Source organism: Entelurus aequoreus, linkage group LG20 (assembly GCF_033978785.1).
Source record: "Entelurus aequoreus isolate RoL-2023_Sb linkage group LG20, RoL_Eaeq_v1.1, whole genome shotgun sequence".
Taxonomy (NCBI): domain Eukaryota; kingdom Metazoa; phylum Chordata; class Actinopteri; order Syngnathiformes; family Syngnathidae; genus Entelurus; species Entelurus aequoreus.
The window spans coordinates 8,292,813-8,311,521 of record NC_084750.1 but is presented as its reverse complement, the minus strand read 5'-3'; the positions used below and the strand labels follow the sequence as shown (position 1 = coordinate 8,311,521).

The following is an 18,709-nucleotide window of genomic DNA, read 5'->3' as shown; positions in this document are numbered from 1 at the left end:
GGTGAGCTGGAGTCTAGTCCACAGCACAGTACAGGTGAGCTGGAGTCTAGTCCACAGTACAGCACAGGTGAGCTGGAGTCTAGTCCACAGCACAGTACAGTACAGGTGAGCTAGAGTCTAGTCCACAGCACAGTACAGTACAGGTGAGCTAGAGTCTAGTCCACAGCACAGTACAGTACAGGTGAGCTAGAGTCTAGTCCACAGTACAGTACAGGTGAGCTGGAGTCTAGTCCACAGCATAGTACAGGTGAGCTGGAGTCTAGTCCACAGCATAGTACAGGTGAGCTAGAGTCTAGTCCACAGCACAGTACAGGTGAGCTGGAGTCTAGTCCACAGCACAGCACAGTACAGGTGAGCTGGAGTCTAGTCCACAGCACAGTACAGCACAGGTGAGCTAGAGTCTAGTCAACAGCACAGTACAGTACAGGTGAGCTGGAGTCTAGTCCACAGCACAGTACAGGTGAGCTGGAGTCTAGTCCACAGCACAGCACAGTACAGGTGAGCTGGAGTCTAGTCCACAGTACAGCACAGGTGAGCTGGAGTCTAGTCCACAGCACAGTACAGTACAGGTGAGCTAGAGTCTAGTCCACAGCAAAGTACAGTACAGGTGAGCTAGAGTCTAGTCCACAGTACAGTACAGGTGAGCTGGAGTCTAGTCCACAGCATAGTACAGGTGAGCTGGAGTCTAGTCCACAGCATAGTACAGGTGAGCTAGTGTCTAGTCCACAGCACAGTACAGTACAGGTGAGCTGGAGTCTAGTCCACAGTACAGCACAGGTGAGCTGGAGTCTAGTCCACAGCACAGCACAGTACAGGTGAGCTGGAGTCTAGTCCACAGTACAGCACAGGTGAGCTGGAGTCTAGTCCACAGCACAGTACAGTACAGGTGAGCTAGAGTCTAGTCCACAGCACAGTACAGGTGAGCTGGAGTCTAGTCCACAGCACAGTACAGCACAGGTGAGCTGGAGTCTAGTCCACAGCACAGTACAGGTGAGCTGGAGTCTAGTCCACAGTACAGCACAGGTGAGCTGGAGTCTAGTCCACAGCACAGTACAGTACAGGTGAGCTAGAGTCTAGTCCACAGCACAGTACAGGTGAGCTGGAGTCTAGTCCACAGCACAGCACAGTACAGGTGAGCTGGAGTCTAGTCCACAGCACAGTACAGGTGAGCTGGAGGCTAGTCCACAGCACAGCACAGTACAGGTGAGCTGGAGTCTAGTCCACAGCACAGTACAGTACAGGTGAGCTGGAGTCTAGTCCACAGCACAGTACAGGTGAGCTGGAGTCTAGTCCACAGCACAGCACAGTACAGGTGAGCTGGAGTCTAGTCCACAGTACAGCACAGGTGAGCTAGAGTCTAGTCCACAGCACAGTACAGTACAGGTGAGCTGGAGACTAGTCCACAGCATAGCACAGTACAGGTGAGCTGGAGTCTAGTCCACAGCACAGCACAGTACAGGTGAGCTGGAGTCTAGTCCACAGCACAGCACAGTACAGGTGAGCTGGAGTCTAGTCCACAGTACAGCACAGGTGAGCTGGAGTCTAGTCCACAGCACAGTACAGTACAGGTGAGTTAGAGTCTAGTCCACAGCACAGTACAGTACAGGTGAGCTAGAGTCTAGTCCACAGTACAGTACAGGTGAGCTGGAGTCTAGTCCACAGCATAGTACAGGTGAGCTGGAGTCTAGTCCACAGCATAGTACAGGTGAGCTAGAGTCTAGTCCACAGCACAGTACAGTACAGGTGAGCTGGAGTCTAGTCCACAGTACAGCACAGGTGAGCTGGAGTCTAGTCCACAGCACAGCACAGTACAGGTGAGCTGGAGTCTAGTCCACAGTACAGCACAGGTGAGCTGGAGTCTAGTCCACAGCACAGTACAGTACAGGTGAGCTAGAGTCTAGTCCACAGCACAGTACAGGTGAGCTGGAGTCTAGTCCACAGCACAGTACAGCACAGGTGAGCTGGAGTCTAGTCCACAGCACAGTACAGGTGAGCTGGAGTCTAGTCCACAGTACAGCACAGGTGAGCTGGAGTCTAGTCCACAGCACAGTACAGTACAGGTGAGCTAGAGTCTAGTTCACAGCACAGTACAGGTGAGCTGGAGTCTAGTCCACAGCACAGCACAGTACAGGTGAGCTGGAGTCTAGTCCACAGCACAGTACAGGTGAGCTGGAGTCTAGTCCACAGCACAGCACAGTACAGGTGAGCTGGAGTCTAGTCCACAGCACAGTACAGTACAGGTGACCTGGAGTCTAGTCCACAGCACAGTACAGGTGAGCTGGAGTCTAGTCCACAGCACAGCACAGTACAGGTGAGCTGGAGTCTAGTCCACAGTACAGCACAGGTGAGCTAGAGTCTAGTCCACAGCACAGTACAGTACAGGTGAGCTGGAGTCTAGTCCACAGCATAGCACAGTACAGGTGAGCTGGAGTCTAGTCCACAGCACAGCACAGTACAGGTGAGCTGGAGTCTAGTCCACAGCACAGCACAGTACAGGTGAGCTGGAGTCTAGTCCACAGTACAGCACAGGTGAGCTGGAGTCTAGTCCACAGCACAGTACAGTACAGGTGAGCTAGAGTCTAGTCCACAGCACAGTACAGTACAGGTGAGCTAGAGTCTAGTCCACAGTACAGTACAGGTGAGCTGGAGTCTAGTCCACAGCATAGTACAGGTGAGCTGGAGTCTAGTCCACAGCATAGTACAGGTGAGCTAGAGTCTAGTCCACAGCACAGTACAGTACAGGTGAGCTGGAGTCTAGTCCACAGTACAGCACAGGTGAGCTGGAGTCTAGTCCACAGCACAGCACAGTACAGGTGAGCTGGAGTCTAGTCCACAGTACAGCACAGGTGAGCTGGAGTCTAGTCCACAGCACAGTACAGTACAGGTGAGCTAGAGTCTAGTCCACAGCACAGTACAGGTGAGCTGGAGTCTAGTCCACAGCACAGTACAGCACAGGTGAGCTGGAGTCTAGTCCACAGCACAGTACAGGTGAGCTGGAGTCTAGTCCACAGTACAGCACAGGTGAGCTGGAGTCTAGTCCACAGCACAGTACAGTACAGGTGAGCTAGAGTCTAGTCCACAGCACAGTACAGGTGAGCTGGAGTCTAGTCCACAGCACAGCACAGTACAGGTGAGCTGGAGTCTAGTCCACAGCACAGTACAGGTGAGCTGGAGTCTAGTCCACAGCACAGCACAGTACAGGTGAGCTGGAGTCTAGTCCACAGTACAGTACAGGTGAGCTGGAGTCTAGTCCACAGCACAGTACAGGTGAGCTGGAGTCTAGTCCACAGCACAGCACAGTACAGGTGAGCTGGAGTCTAGTCCACAGTACAGCACAGGTGAGCTAGAGTCTAGTCCACAGCACAGTACAGTACAGGTGAGCTGGAGTCTAGTCCACAGCATAGCACAGTACAGGTGAGCTGGAGTCTAGTCCACAGCACAGCACAGTACAGGTGAGCTGGAGTCTAGTCCACAGTACAGCACAGGTGAGCTGGAGTCTAGTCCACAGCACAGCACAGTACAGGTGAGCTGGAGTCTAGTCCACAGCACAGCACAGTACAGGTGAGCTGGAGTCTAGTCCACAGTACAGCACAGGTGAGCTGGAGTCTAGTCCACAGCACAGTACAGTACAGGTGAGCTAGAGTCTAGTCCACAGTACAGTACAGGTGAGCTGGAGTCTAGTCCACAGCATAGTACAGGTGAGCTGGAGTCTAGTCCACAGCATAGTACAGGTGAGCTAGAGTCTAGTCCACAGCACAGTACAGGTGAGCTGGAGTCTAGTCCACAGCACAGCACAGTACAGGTGAGCTGGAGTCTAGTCCACAGTACAGCACAGGTGAGCTAGAGTCTAGTCCACAGCACAGTACAGTACAGGTGAGCTGGAGTCCAGTCCACAGCACAGCACAGTACAGGTGAGCTGGAGTCTAGTCCACAGTACAGCACAGGTGAGCTGGAGTCTAGTCCACAGCACAGTACAGTACAGGTGAGCTAGAGTCTAGTCCACAGAACAGTACAGTACAGGTGAGCTAGAGTCTAGTCCACAGTACAGTACAGGTGAGCTGGAGTCTAGTCCACAGCATAGTACAGGTGAGCTGGAGTCTAGTCCACAGCATAGTACAGGTGAGCTAGGGTCTAGTCCACAGCACAGTACAGTACAGGTGAGCTAGAGTCTAGTCCACAGTACAGTACAGGTGAGCTGGAGTCTAGTCCACAGCATAGTACAGGTGAGCTAGAGTCTAGTCCACAGCACAGTACAGGTGAGCTAGAGTCTAGTCCACAGCACAGTACAGGTGAGCTAGAATCTAGTCCACAGCACAGTACAGTATCTCTTGGGGGTTTTGCTGTCTAGACAAGAAGAGGCATTTATTTGCAGTTTCCCTCCACTGTTTGGTGATGCTGTGTTTGGGTGTGCGTGTTCTAGATAAGGAGCATCATGCTGGTGTCTATTTGCTCGCCGTCCTCCTGTGTAGTTCTCAAGCGCCGTTGCCACAGCAACACACGAGGAGGATGGGTACCACTTGAGTCTGGGTCACGCCAGACTGTGACACCCATAATTGTCAGTAACCCTGCCACCTTATAACCACATTTCCATCCCCGTCACGTGTCCTCCACAGTGTGACTTGTTTTGCTTCCCGCAGTCACCTGCGACCAAGCTAAGTGGGTTATGCTAATGACATTTATGCCCAGAATATCTCACAAGACCGGCGGAGAAACAGTGGCCTAGTTACGTCCCCGCCCGGCGTGCCTCGCTCCACCATCCTCGGCCTTGTTGCCGCCCTCCCGTTCAGACGCACCAACCAAAGCGGAAAAAGGGCGTGCGGTGTGAGGGGCGGGCGAGAGGGGCGGGCGAGAGGGGCGGGCGAGAGGGGCGGACATGAGGGGCGGGCGAGAGGGGGAGGGATGCGCGTCCAAACTGGCCTGTGTTGTCCTCGGGATAGCAAACAGTCTGTGCTTGTTTGGGAGAAAGCAGCATTGTGCTGAGTTGGTGCACATTCAGCACTGTGCCACACCGGCCCAGTCAATGGAAGTGCTCATAGAATTGGTACACACACACACACACACACACACACACACACACACACACACACACACACACACACACACACACACACACACACACACACACACACACACACACACACACACACACACACACACACACACACACACACACACACACACACACAATGTTTGGTTGTACTATCAGCGAGCGAGGCCTTGCCAAATAGTGTAAACCCGCCATTCCCAAAGTGGGGGTCCATGGTGGGTCTTTCACAGACTTCCAGAAAAAGTGCTGAAGTTGGGAATGGCGGATGAAAGGGGGAATGTCTCTCTGGAAGCCCCCACCTTCTGTGCCGCTCACGTGGAGGAAGTGAGTGCAGTCCTAAATTAGCTGCTAATTCATCAAAGTGCATGCACACCCTCGGATGAAAGTGGGTTAATGCGCCGCTTAGAGCACACCCCTTTTTCGCAGAGCACACCCCTTTTTCACAGAGCACACCCCTTTTTCGCAGAGCACACCCCTTTTTCACAGAGCACACCCCTTTTTCACAGAGCACACCCCTTTTTCACAGAGCTTTGTTTCTTACAGAAAGAAATGTGCATTTTGCAACAAGAGCAAAGCATGTTAAAGTGCTTCTATTATGATTGGAAGTCTTGGTCCACAGCAGTCTTTTTCAACCACCGTGCCGCGTGACATACAGTCTGGTGTGCCGTGGGAGATGATGTCATTTCACCTAATTGGGTTAAAATATTTTTTTTGTACATCAGTAATTGTATTCTGCAAATATAGACTTAGAGACTTAAACTTCCTTTTATTGTCATTCAAATGTGAAGTTCACAGTAGAGATAAAAGGTTGCATGGTAGTGCAGGATAAAAGAGCAATAAGGTGCACATATAAGTAAATAAATAGGTGACTGTACAGATAAATATATTGCAGGTTTATGTTATATTGTCTTTATATTCCAGCCACTTTTTATGGATGTATGTTATATTGTCTTTATATTCCAGCCACTTCATCCCTTTTTGGGGGGAATTGAGGGGATAATTATGATGCCTTCAAGAGTCTTACAGCCTGAGGGAAGAAGCTGTTACACAACCTGGAGGTTCTGCTACGGAACCTCTTTCTAGAATCCAGCAGTGAAAACAGTCCTTGGTGGGGGTGGGAGGAGTCTCTGCAGATCTTCTGATCCCTGGTCAGGCAGCGGCTTTTTGCCATCTCCTGGACAGGAGGATAGGAGTCAAATATTGTGCCGTTCTTGAGAGTCTGTACTGTCTGGAGCTCGGCAGAGTAACCCTGTAATACTCTTCCATACCAGTAGTAACCCTGTAATACTCCTCCATACCAGTAGTAACCCTGTAATACTCCTCCATACCAGTAGTCACCCTGTAATACTCCTCCATACCAGTAGTAACCCTGTAATACTCCTCCATACCAGTAGTAACCCTGTAATACTCCTCCATACCAGTAGTAACCCTGTAATACTCCTCCATACCAGTAGTAACCCTGTAATACTCCTCCATACCAGTAGTAACCCTGTAATACTCCTCCATACCAGTAGTTACCCTGTAATACTCTTCCATACCAGTAGTAACCCTGTAATACTCCTCCATACCAGTAGTAACCCTGTAATACTCCTCCATACCAGTAGTAACCCTGTAATACTCCTCCATACCAGTAGTAACCCTGTAATACTCCTCCATACCAGTAGTAACCCTGTAATACTCCTCCATACCAGTAGTAACCCTGTAATACTCCTCCATACCAGTAGTTACCCTGTAATACTCTTCCATACCAGTAGTAACCCTGTAATACTCCTCCATACCAGTAGTAACCCTGTAATACTCCTCCATACCAGTAGTAACCCTGTAATACTCCTCCATACCAGTAGTAACCCTGTAATACTCCTCCATACCAGTAGTAACCCTGTAATACTCCTCCATACCAGTAGTAACCCTGTAATACTCCTCCATACCAGTAGTAACCCTGTAATACTCTTCCTTACCAGTAGTAGTATGGTTTAGGTTTAACCTATGTATGTATGCACAGTTGTCCCTCTTTGGTTCCAGATGTATGGTTTAGGTTTACCTATGCATGTATGCACAGTTGTCCCTCTTTGGTTCCAGATGTATGGTTTAGGTTTACCTATGTATGTCCCTCTTTGGTTCCAGATGTATGGTTTAGGTTTACCTATGTATGTATGCACAGTTGTCCCTCTTTGGTTCCAGATGTATGGTTTAGGTTTACCTATGCATGTATGCACAGTTGTCCCTCTTTGGTTCCAGATGTATGGTTTAGGTTTACCTATGTATGTCCCTCTTTGGTTCCAGATGTATGGTTTAGGTTTACCTATGTATGTATGCACAGTTGTCCCACTTTGGTTCCAGGCCTTACCTTTGTAAACTCATTTATTTTCTGATACATGGAATATTTTAATAGAGCATAGAAAACTGTTTACGACCTTCTAAATACCATTTGTCACATAATTAGAGCTCTCTAAACATGAAATGACACCCATATGGTCATTTTTTTAATCCAGTTTTGCTTTTCTTAAATGCGCTTGGTTTTTTTTGTGTGTTTTTTTTAACATTCTTCTTCTTTTTTTTTCCGTATTTTTGGTATTTTTATGTTAGTCATTGTTATTGAAAGAAGTATAACACATGGTAAATAGCCTGTAGGCACCAGGGACAAAGACAATAATATTAATGCCAAAAACCATAACCTTAATACATAAAAAATATCTATATACAAAAAAATCTACAGTTATTTGTTTTATGTATTTAATATTTATAAATATATTCATTACCGTAGTCCCTTCAGACTATTTTTCCTGTTTTATTTGTTTGTTTTATGTTTCTTGTAAGTACCCATTGTAATTTGCCCATCATTTAATAAATCCAGACATCATTTTTAAAAAGTCATCCCATGTTTCACCCCCCCAGGTCTACAAGGGTCTGGACATCATCACCAACAAGGTGACGGTGGAGGAGTGTGCCCAGTGCAGACATCACATGATCAGCTTTGTGGACCCGTTGGTGAGCAACTACACGGTGGTGGACTTTAGGAACAAAGCTCTGACTCTAATATCCTTTCCTGGAAGTGCAAGCATGCAAGAGAGACTCTGTTCCCCTTACACCTCCCACTTGACTCCCACTTTCCTGGAAGTGCGAGCATGCAAGAGAGACTCTGTTCCCCTGACATCTCCCACTTGACTGCCACTTTCCTGGAAGTGCGAGCATGCAAGAGAGACTCTGTTCCCCTGACATCTCCCATTTGACTGCCACTTTCCTGGAAGTGTAAGCATGCAAGAGAGACTCTGTTCCCCTGACATCTCCCACTTGACTCCCACTTTCCTGGAAGTGTGAGCATGCAAGAGAGACTCTGTTCCCCTGACATCTCCCACTTGACTCCCACTTTCCTGGAAGTGCGAGCATGCAAGAGAGACTCTGTTCCCCTGACACCTCCCACTTGACTGCCACTTTCCTGGAAGTGCAAGCATGCAAGAGAGACTCTGTTCCCCTGACATCTCCCACTTGACTCCCACTTTCCTGGAAGTGTGAGCATGCAAGAGAGACTCTGTTCCCCTGACATCTCCCACTTGACTCCCACTTTCCTGGAAGTGCGAGCATGCAAGAGAGACTCTATTCCCCTGACACCTCCCACTTGACTCCCACTTTCCTGGAAGTGCGAGCATGCAAGAAAGACTCTGTTCCCCTGACATCTCCCACTTGACTCCCACTTTCCTAGAAGTGTGAGCATGCAAGAGAGACTCTGTTCCCCTGACATCTCCCACTTGACTCCCACTTTCCTGGAAGTGCGAGCATGCAAGAGAGACTCTGTTCCCCTGACACCTCCCACTTGACTCCCACTTTCCTGGAAGTGCGAGCATGCAAGAGAGACTCTGTTCCCCTGACACCTCCCACTTGACTCCCACTTTCCTGGAAGTGCGAGCATGCAAGAGAGACTCTGTTCCCCTGACATCTCCCACTTGACTCCCACTTTCCTGGAAGTGCGAGCATGCAAGAGAGACTCTGTTCCCCTGACATCTCCCACTTGACTCCCACTTTCCTGGAAGTGCGAGCATGCAAGAGAGACTCTGTTCCCCTGACATCTCCCACTTGACTGCCACTTTCCTGGAAGTGCGAGCATGCAAGAGAGACTCTGTTCCCCTGACACCTCCCACTTGACTCCCACTTTCCTGGAAGTGCGAGCATGCAAGAGAGACTCTGTTCCCCTGACATCTCCCACTTGACTCCCACTTTCCTGGAAGTGCGAGCATGCAAGAGAGACTCTGTTCCCCTGACATCTCCCACTTGACTGCCACTTTCCTGGAAGTGCGAGCATGCAAGAGAGACTCTGTTCCCCTGACACCTCCCACTTGACTCCCACTTTCCTGGAAGTGCAAGCATGCAAGAGAGACTCTGTTCCCCTGACATCTCCCACTTGACTCCCACTTTCCTGGAAGTGCGAGCATGCAAGAGAGACTCTGTTCCCCTGACATCTCCCACTTGACTCCCACTTTCCTGGAAGTGCGAGCATGCAAGAGAGACTCTGTTCCCCTGACACCTCCCACTTGACTCCCACTTTCCTGGAAGTGCGAGCATGCAAGAGAGACTCTGTTCCCCTGACACCTCCCACTTGACTCCCACTTTCCTGGAAGTGCGAGCATGCAAGAGAGACTCTGTTCCCCTGACATCTCCCACTTGACTGCCACTTTCCTGGAAGTGCGAGCATGCAAGAGAGACTCTGTTCCCCTGACACCTCCCACTTGACTCCCACTTTCCTGGAAGTGCAAGCATGCAAGAGAGACTCTGTTCCCCTGACATCTCCCACTTGACTCCCACTTTCCTGGAAGTGCGAGCATGCAAGAGAGACTCTGTTCCCCTGACATCTCCCACTTGACTCCCACTTTCCTGGAAGTGCGAGCATGCAAGAGAGACTCTGTTCCCCTGACATCTCCCACTTGACTCCCACTTTCCTGGAAGTGCGAGCATGCAAGAGAGACTCTGTTCCCCTGACACCTCCCACTTGACTCCCACTTTCCTGGAAGTGCGAGCATGCAAGAGAGACTCTGTTCCCCTGACACCTCCCACTTGACTCCCACTTTCCTGGAAGTGCGAGCATGCAAGAGAGACTCTGTTCCCCTGACATCTCCCACTTGACTGCCACTTTCCTGGAAGTGCGAGCATGCAAGAGAGACTCTGTTCCCCTGACACCTCCCACTTGACTCCCACTTTCCTGGAAGTGCGAGCATGCAAGAGAGACTCTGTTCCCCTGACATCTCCCACTTGACTCCTACTTTCCTGGAAGTGCGAGCATGCAAGAGAGACTCTGTTCCCCTGACATCTCCCACTTGACTCCCACTTTCCTGGAAGTGCGAGCATGCAAGAGAGACTCTGTTCCCCTGACACCTCCCACTTGACTCCCACTTTCCTGGAAGTGCGAGCATGCAAGAGAGACTCTGTTCCCCTGACACCTCCCACTTGACTCCCACTTTCCTGGAAGTGCGAGCATGCAAGAGAGACTCTGTTCCCCTGACATCTCCCACTTGACTGCCACTTTCCTGGAAGTGCGAGCATGCAAGAGAGACTCTGTTCCCCTGACATCTCCCACTTGACTGCCACTTTCCTGGAAGTGCGAGCATGCAAGAGAGACTCTGTTCCCCTGACATCTCCCATTTGACTGCCACTTTCCTGGAAGTGTAAGCATGCAAGAGAGACTCTGTTCCCCTGACATCTCCCACTTGACTCCCACTTTCCTGGAAGTGTGAGCATGCAAGAGAGACTCTGTTCCCCTGACATCTCCCACTTGACTCCCACTTTCCTGGAAGTGCGAGCATGCAAGAGAGACTCTGTTCCCCTGACACCTCCCACTTGACTGCCACTTTCCTGGAAGTGCAAGCATGCAAGAGAGACTCTGTTCCCCTGACATCTCCCACTTGACTCCCACTTTCCTGGAAGTGCGAGCATGCAAGAGAGACTCTGTTCCCCTGACATCTCCCACTTGACTCCCACTTTCCTGGAAGTGCGAGCATGCAAGAGAGACTCTATTCCCCTGACACCTCCCACTTGACTCCCACTTTCCTGGAAGTGCGAGCATGCAAGAAAGACTCTGTTCCCCTGACATCTCCCACTTGACTCCCACTTTCCTAGAAGTGCGAGCATGCAAGAGAGACTCTGTTCCCCTGACATCTCCCACTTGACTCCCACTTTCCTGGAAGTGCGAGCATGCAAGAGAGACTCTGTTCCCCTGACACCTCCCACTTGACTCCCACTTTCCTGGAAGTGCGAGCATGCAAGAGAGACTCTGTTCCCCTGACACCTCCCACTTGACTCCCACTTTCCTGGAAGTGCGAGCATGCAAGAGAGACTCTGTTCCCCTGACACCTCCCACTTGACTCCCACTTTCCTGGAAGTGCGAGCATGCAAGAGAGACTCTGTTCCCCTGACATCTCCCACTTGACTGCCACTTTCCTGGAAGTGCGAGCATGCAAGAGAGACTCTGTTCCCCTGACACCTCCCACTTGACTCCCACTTTCCTGGAAGTGCGAGCATGCAAGAGAGACTCTGTTCCCCTGACATCTCCCACTTGACTCCCACTTTCCTGGAAGTGCGAGCATGCAAGAGAGACTCTGTTCCCCTGACATCTCCCACTTGACTGCCACTTTCCTGGAAGTGCGAGCATGCAAGAGAGACTCTGTTCCCCTGACACCTCCCACTTGACTCCCACTTTCCTGGAAGTGCAAGCATGCAAGAGAGACTCTGTTCCCCTGACATCTCCCACTTGACTCCCACTTTCCTGGAAGTGCGAGCATGCAAGAGAGACTCTGTTCCCCTGACATCTCCCACTTGACTCCCACTTTCCTGGAAGTGCGAGCATGCAAGAGAGACTCTGTTCCCCTGACACCTCCCACTTGACTCCCACTTTCCTGGAAGTGCGAGCATGCAAGAGAGACTCTGTTCCCCTGACACCTCCCACTTGACTCCCACTTTCCTGGAAGTGCGAGCATGCAAGAGAGACTCTGTTCCCCTGACATCTCCCACTTGACTGCCACTTTCCTGGAAGTGCGAGCATGCAAGAGAGACTCTGTTCCCCTGACACCTCCCACTTGACTCCCACTTTCCTGGAAGTGCAAGCATGCAAGAGAGACTCTGTTCCCCTGACATCTCCCACTTGACTCCCACTTTCCTGGAAGTGCGAGCATGCAAGAGAGACTCTGTTCCCCTGACACCTCCCACTTGACTCCCACTTTCCTGGAAGTGCGAGCATGCAAGAGAGACTCTGTTCCCCTGACATCTCCCACTTGACTGCCACTTTCCTGGAAGTGCGAGCATGCAAGAGAGACTCTGTTCCCCTGACACCTCCCACTTGACTCCCACTTTCCTGGAAGTGCAAGCATGCAAGAGAGACTCTGTTCCCCTGACATCTCCCACTTGACTCCTACTTTCCTGGAAGTGCGAGCATGCAAGAGAGACTCTGTTCCCCTGACATCTCCCACTTGACTCCCACTTTCCTGGAAGTGCGAGCATGCAAGAGAGACTCTGTTCCCCTGAAATCTCCCACTTGACTGCCACCTCTTTGATGAACAAAGAGGTGTCTGCAGGTGGCACGGATGTAAAGAGAGTTATTAGAAACTCACTTGTGCTGCCATTGACACAGTTGTCTGGTTGGAGTTTACTCTCAGACTGCCATTGACACAGTTGTCTTAACTCAGGCTGCCATTGACACAGTTGTCTTAACTCAGGCTGCCATTGACACAGTTGTCTGGTTGGAGTTTACTCCCAGACTGCCATTGACACAGTTGTCTTAATTCAGGCTGCCATTGACACAGTTGTCTTAACTCAGGCTGCCATTGACACAGTTGTCTTAACTCAGGCTGCCATTGACACAGTTGTCTGGTTGGAGTTTACTCTCAGGCTGCCATTGACACAGTTGTCTTAACTCAGGCTGCCATTGACACAGTTGTCTTAACTCAGGCTGCCATTGACACATTTGTCTTAACTCAGGCTGCCATTGACACAGTTGTCTTAACTCAGGCTGCCATTGACACAGTTGTCTTAACTCAGGCTGCCATTGACACAGTTGTCTTAACTCAGGCTGCCATTGACACAGTTGTCTTAACTCAGGCTCACATTGACACAGTTGTCTGGTTGGAGTTTACTCCCAGACTGCCATTGACACAGTTGTCTTAACTCAGGCTGCCATTGACACAGTTGTCTTAACTCAGGCTGCCATTGACACAGTTGTCTTAACTCAGGCTGCCATTGACACAGTTGTCTTAACTCAGGCTGCCATTGACACAGTTGTCTGGTTGGAGTTTACTCTCAGGCTGCCATTGACACAGTTGTCTTAACTCAGGCTGCCATTGACACAGTTGTCTTAACTCAGGCTGTCATTGACACATTTGTCTTAACTCAGGCTGCCATTGACACAGTTGTCTTAACTCAGGCTGCCATTGACACAGTTGTCTTAACTCAGGCTGCCATTGACACAGTTGTCTTAACTCAGGCTGCCATTGACACAGTTGTCTTAACTCAGGCTCACATTGACACAGTTGTCTGGTTAGAGTTTACTCCCAGACTGCCATTGACACAGTTGTCTTAACTCAGGCTGCCATTGACACAGTTGTCTTAACTCAGGCTGCCATTGACACAGTTGTCTTAACTCAGGCTGCCATTGACACAGTTGTCTTAACTCAGACTGCCATTGACACAGTTGTCTTAACTCAGGCTGCCATTGACACAGTTGTCTTAACTCAGGCTGCCATTGACACAGTTGTCTTAACTCAGGCTGCCATTGACACAGTTGTCTTAACTCAGGCTGCCATTGACACAGTTGTCTTAACTCAGGCTGCCATTGACACAGTTGTCTTAACTCAGGCTGCCATTGACACAGTTGTCTTAACTCAGGCTGCCATTGACACAGTTGTCTTAACTCAGGCTGCCATTGACACAGTTGTCTTAACTCAGGCTGCCATTGACACAGTTGTCTTAACTCAGGCTGCCATTGACACAGTTGTCTTAACTCAGGCTGCCATTGACACAGTTGTCTTAACTCAGACTGCCATTGACACAGTTGTCTTAACTCAGGCTGCCATTGACACAGTTGTCTTAACTCAGGCTGCCATTGACACAGTTGTCTTAACTCAGGCTGCCATTGACACAGTTGTCTTAACTCAGGCTGCCATTGACACAGTTGTCTTAACTCAGAATGCCATTGACACAGTTGTCTTAACTCAGGCTGCCATTGACACAGTTGTCTTAACTCAGACTGCCATTGACACAGTTGTCTTAACTCAGGCTGCCATTGACACAGTTGTCTTAACTCAGGCTGCCATTGACACAGTTGTCTTAACTCAGGCTGCCATTGACACAGTTGTCTTAACTCAGGCTGCCATTGACACAGTTGTCTTAACTCAGGCTGCCATTGACACAGTTGTCTTAACTCAGAATGCCATTGACACAGTTGTCTTAACTCAGGCTGCCATTGACACAGTTGTCTTAACTCAGGCTGCCATTGACACAGTTGTCTTAACTCAGGCTGCCATTGACACAGTTGTCTTAACTCAGGCTGCCATTGACACAGTTGTCTTAACTCAGGCTGCCATTGACACAGTTGTCTTAACTCAGGCTGCCATTGACACAGTTGTCTTAACTCAGGCTGCCATTGACACAGTTGTCTTAACTCAGGCTGCCATTGACACAGTTGTCTTAACTCAGGCTGCCATTGACACAGTTGTCTTAACTCAGGCTGCCATTGACACAGTTGTCTTAACTCAGGCTGCCATTGACACAGTTGTCTTAACTCAGGCTGCCATTGACACAGTTGTCTTAACTCAGACTGCCATTGACACAGTTGTCTTAACTCAGGCTGCCATTGACACAGTTGTCTTAACTCAGGCTGCCATTGACACAGTTGTCTTAACTCAGGCTGCCATTGACACAGTTGTCTTAACTCAGGCTGCCATTGACACAGTTGTCTTAACTCAGAATGCCATTGACACAGTTGTCTTAACTCAGAATGCCATTGACACAGTTGTCTTAACTCAGGCTGCCATTGACACAGTTGTCTTAACTCAGGCTGCCATTGACACAGTTGTCTTAACTCAGGCTGCCATTGACAAAGTTGTCTTAACTCAGGCTGCCATTGACACAGTTGTCTTAACTCAGGCTGCCATTGACAAAGTTGTCTTAACTCAGGCTGCCATTGACACAGTTGTCTTAACTCAGGCTGCCATTGACACAGTTGTCTTAACTCAGACTGCCATTGACACAGTTGTCTTAACTCAGGCTGCCATTGACACAGTTGTCTTAACTCAGGCTCACATTGACACAGTTGTCTGGTTGGAGTTTACTCCCAGACTGCCATTGACACAGTTGTCTTAACTCAGGCTGCCATTGACACAGTTGTCTTAACTCAGGCTGCCATTGACACAGTTGTCTTAACTCAGGCTGCCATTGACACAGTTGTCTTAACTCAGGCTGCCATTGACACAGTTGTCTGGTTGGAGTTTACTCTCAGGCTGCCATTGACACAGTTGTCTTAACTCAGGCTGCCATTGACACAGTTGTCTTAACTCAGGCTGTCATTGACACATTTGTCTTAACTCAGGCTGCCATTGACACAGTTGTCTTAACTCAGGCTGCCATTGACACAGTTGTCTTAACTCAGGCTGCCATTGACACAGTTGTCTTAACTCAGGCTGCCATTGACACAGTTGTCTTAACTCAGGCTCACATTGACACAGTTGTCTGGTTAGAGTTTACTCCCAGACTGCCATTGACACAGTTGTCTTAACTCAGGCTGCCATTGACACAGTTGTCTTAACTCAGGCTGCCATTGACACAGTTGTCTTAACTCAGGCTGCCATTGACACAGTTGTCTTAACTCAGACTGCCATTGACACAGTTGTCTTAACTCAGGCTGCCATTGACACAGTTGTCTTAACTCAGGCTGCCATTGACACAGTTGTCTTAACTCAGGCTGCCATTGACACAGTTGTCTTAACTCAGGCTGCCATTGACACAGTTGTCTTAACTCAGGCTGCCATTGACACAGTTGTCTTAACTCAGGCTGCCATTGACACAGTTGTCTTAACTCAGGCTGCCATTGACACAGTTGTCTTAACTCAGGCTGCCATTGACACAGTTGTCTTAACTCAGGCTGCCATTGACACAGTTGTCTTAACTCAGGCTGCCATTGACACAGTTGTCTTAACTCAGACTGCCATTGACACAGTTGTCTTAACTCAGGCTGCCATTGACACAGTTGTCTTAACTCAGGCTGCCATTGACACAGTTGTCTTAACTCAGGCTGCCATTGACACAGTTGTCTTAACTCAGGCTGCCATTGACACAGTTGTCTTAACTCAGAATGCCATTGACACAGTTGTCTTAACTCAGGCTGCCATTGACACAGTTGTCTTAACTCAGACTGCCATTGACACAGTTGTCTTAACTCAGGCTGCCATTGACACAGTTGTCTTAACTCAGGCTGCCATTGACACAGTTGTCTTAACTCAGGCTGCCATTGACACAGTTGTCTTAACTCAGGCTGCCATTGACACAGTTGTCTTAACTCAGGCTGCCATTGACACAGTTGTCTTAACTCAGAATGCCATTGACACAGTTGTCTTAACTCAGGCTGCCATTGACACAGTTGTCTTAACTCAGGCTGCCATTGACACAGTTGTCTTAACTCAGGCTGCCATTGACACAGTTGTCTTAACTCAGGCTGCCATTGACACAGTTGTCTTAACTCAGGCTGCCATTGACACAGTTGTCTTAACTCAGGCTGCCATTGACACAGTTGTCTTAACTCAGGCTGCCATTGACACAGTTGTCTTAACTCAGGCTGCCATTGACACAGTTGTCTTAACTCAGGCTGCCATTGACACAGTTGTCTTAACTCAGGCTGCCATTGACACAGTTGTCTTAACTCAGGCTGCCATTGACACAGTTGTCTTAACTCAGGCTGCCATTGACACAGTTGTCTTAACTCAGACTGCCATTGACACAGTTGTCTTAACTCAGGCTGCCATTGACACAGTTGTCTTAACTCAGGCTGCCATTGACACAGTTGTCTTAACTCAGGCTGCCATTGACACAGTTGTCTTAACTCAGGCTGCCATTGACACAGTTGTCTTAACTCAGAATGCCATTGACACAGTTGTCTTAACTCAGAATGCCATTGACACAGTTGTCTTAACTCAGGCTGCCATTGACACAGTTGTCTTAACTCAGGCTGCCATTGACACAGTTGTCTTAACTCAGGCTGCCATTGACAAAGTTGTCTTAACTCAGGCTGCCATTGACACAGTTGTCTTAACTCAGGCTGCCATTGACAAAGTTGTCTTAACTCAGGCTGCCATTGACACAGTTGTCTTAACTCAGGCTGCCATTGACACAGTTGTCTTAACTCAGACTGCCATTGACACAGTTGTCTTAACTCAGGCTGCCATTGACACAGTTGTCTTAACTCAGGCTCACATTGACACAGTTGTCTGGTTGGAGTTTACTCCCAGACTGCCATTGACACAGTTGTCTTAACTCAGGCTGCCATTGACACAGTTGTCTTAACTCAGGCTGCCATTGACACAGTTGTCTTAACTCAGGCTGCCATTGACACAGTTGTCTTAACTCAGGCTGCCATTGACACAGTTGTCTGGTTGGAGTTTACTCTCAGGCTGCCATTGACACAGTTGTCTTAACTCAGGCTGCCATTGACACAGTTGTCTTAACTCAGGCTGTCATTGACACATTTGTCTTAACTCAGGCTGCCATTGACACAGTTGTCTTAACTCAGGCTGCCATTGACACAGTTGTCTTAACTCAGGCTGCCATTGACACAGTTGTCTTAACTCAGGCTGCCATTGACACAGTTGTCTTAACTCAGGCTCACATTGACACAGTTGTCTGGTTAGAGTTTACTCCCAGACTGCCATTGACACAGTTGTCTTAACTCAGGCTGCCATTGACACAGTTGTCTTAACTCAGGCTGCCATTGACACAGTTGTCTTAACTCAGGCTGCCATTGACACAGTTGTCTTAACTCAGACTGCCATTGACACAGTTGTCTTAACTCAGGCTGCCATTGACACAGTTGTCTTAACTCAGGCTGCCATTGACACAGTTGTCTTAACTCAGGCTGCCATTGACACAGTTGTCTTAACTCAGGCTGCCATTGACACAGTTGTCTTAACTCAGGCTGCCATTGACACAGTTGTCTTAACTCAGGCTGCCATTGACACAGTTGTCTTAACTCAGGCTGCCATTGACACAGTTGTCTTAACTCAGGCTGCCATTGACACAGTTGTCTTAACTCAGGCTGCCATTGACACAGTTGTCTTAACTCAGGCTGCCATTGACACAGTTGTCTTAACTCAGGCTGCCATTGACACAGTTGTCTTAACTCAGGCTGCCATTGACACAGTTGTCTTAACTCAGGCTGCCATTGACACAGTTGTCTTAACTCAGGCTGCCATTGACACAGTTGTCTTAACTCAGGCTGCCATTGACACAGTTGTCTTAACTCAGGCTGCCATTGACACAGTTGTCTTAACTCAGGCTGCCATTGACACAGTTGTCTTAACTCAGGCTGCCATTGACACAGTTGTCTTAACTCAGGCTGCCATTGACACAGTTGTCTTAACTCAGGCTGCCATTGACACAGTTGTCTTAACTCAGGCTGCCATTGACACAGTTGTCTTA

General features: G+C 49.1%; 1 protein-coding gene across 1 annotated transcript in view; it reads left to right on the top strand.

Moving 5' to 3' along the window:
- Positions 1-18,709, top strand: part of trit1 (tRNA isopentenyltransferase 1) — a 68,111-nt gene that overhangs the window by 7,934 nt on the left and 41,468 nt on the right. The window contains exon 2 of the mRNA XM_062029324.1: positions 7,943-8,083. Coding sequence (XP_061885308.1) covers positions 7,943-8,083 — 141 coding nt within the window. The remainder of the gene's footprint in view (positions 1-7,942; positions 8,084-18,709) is intronic.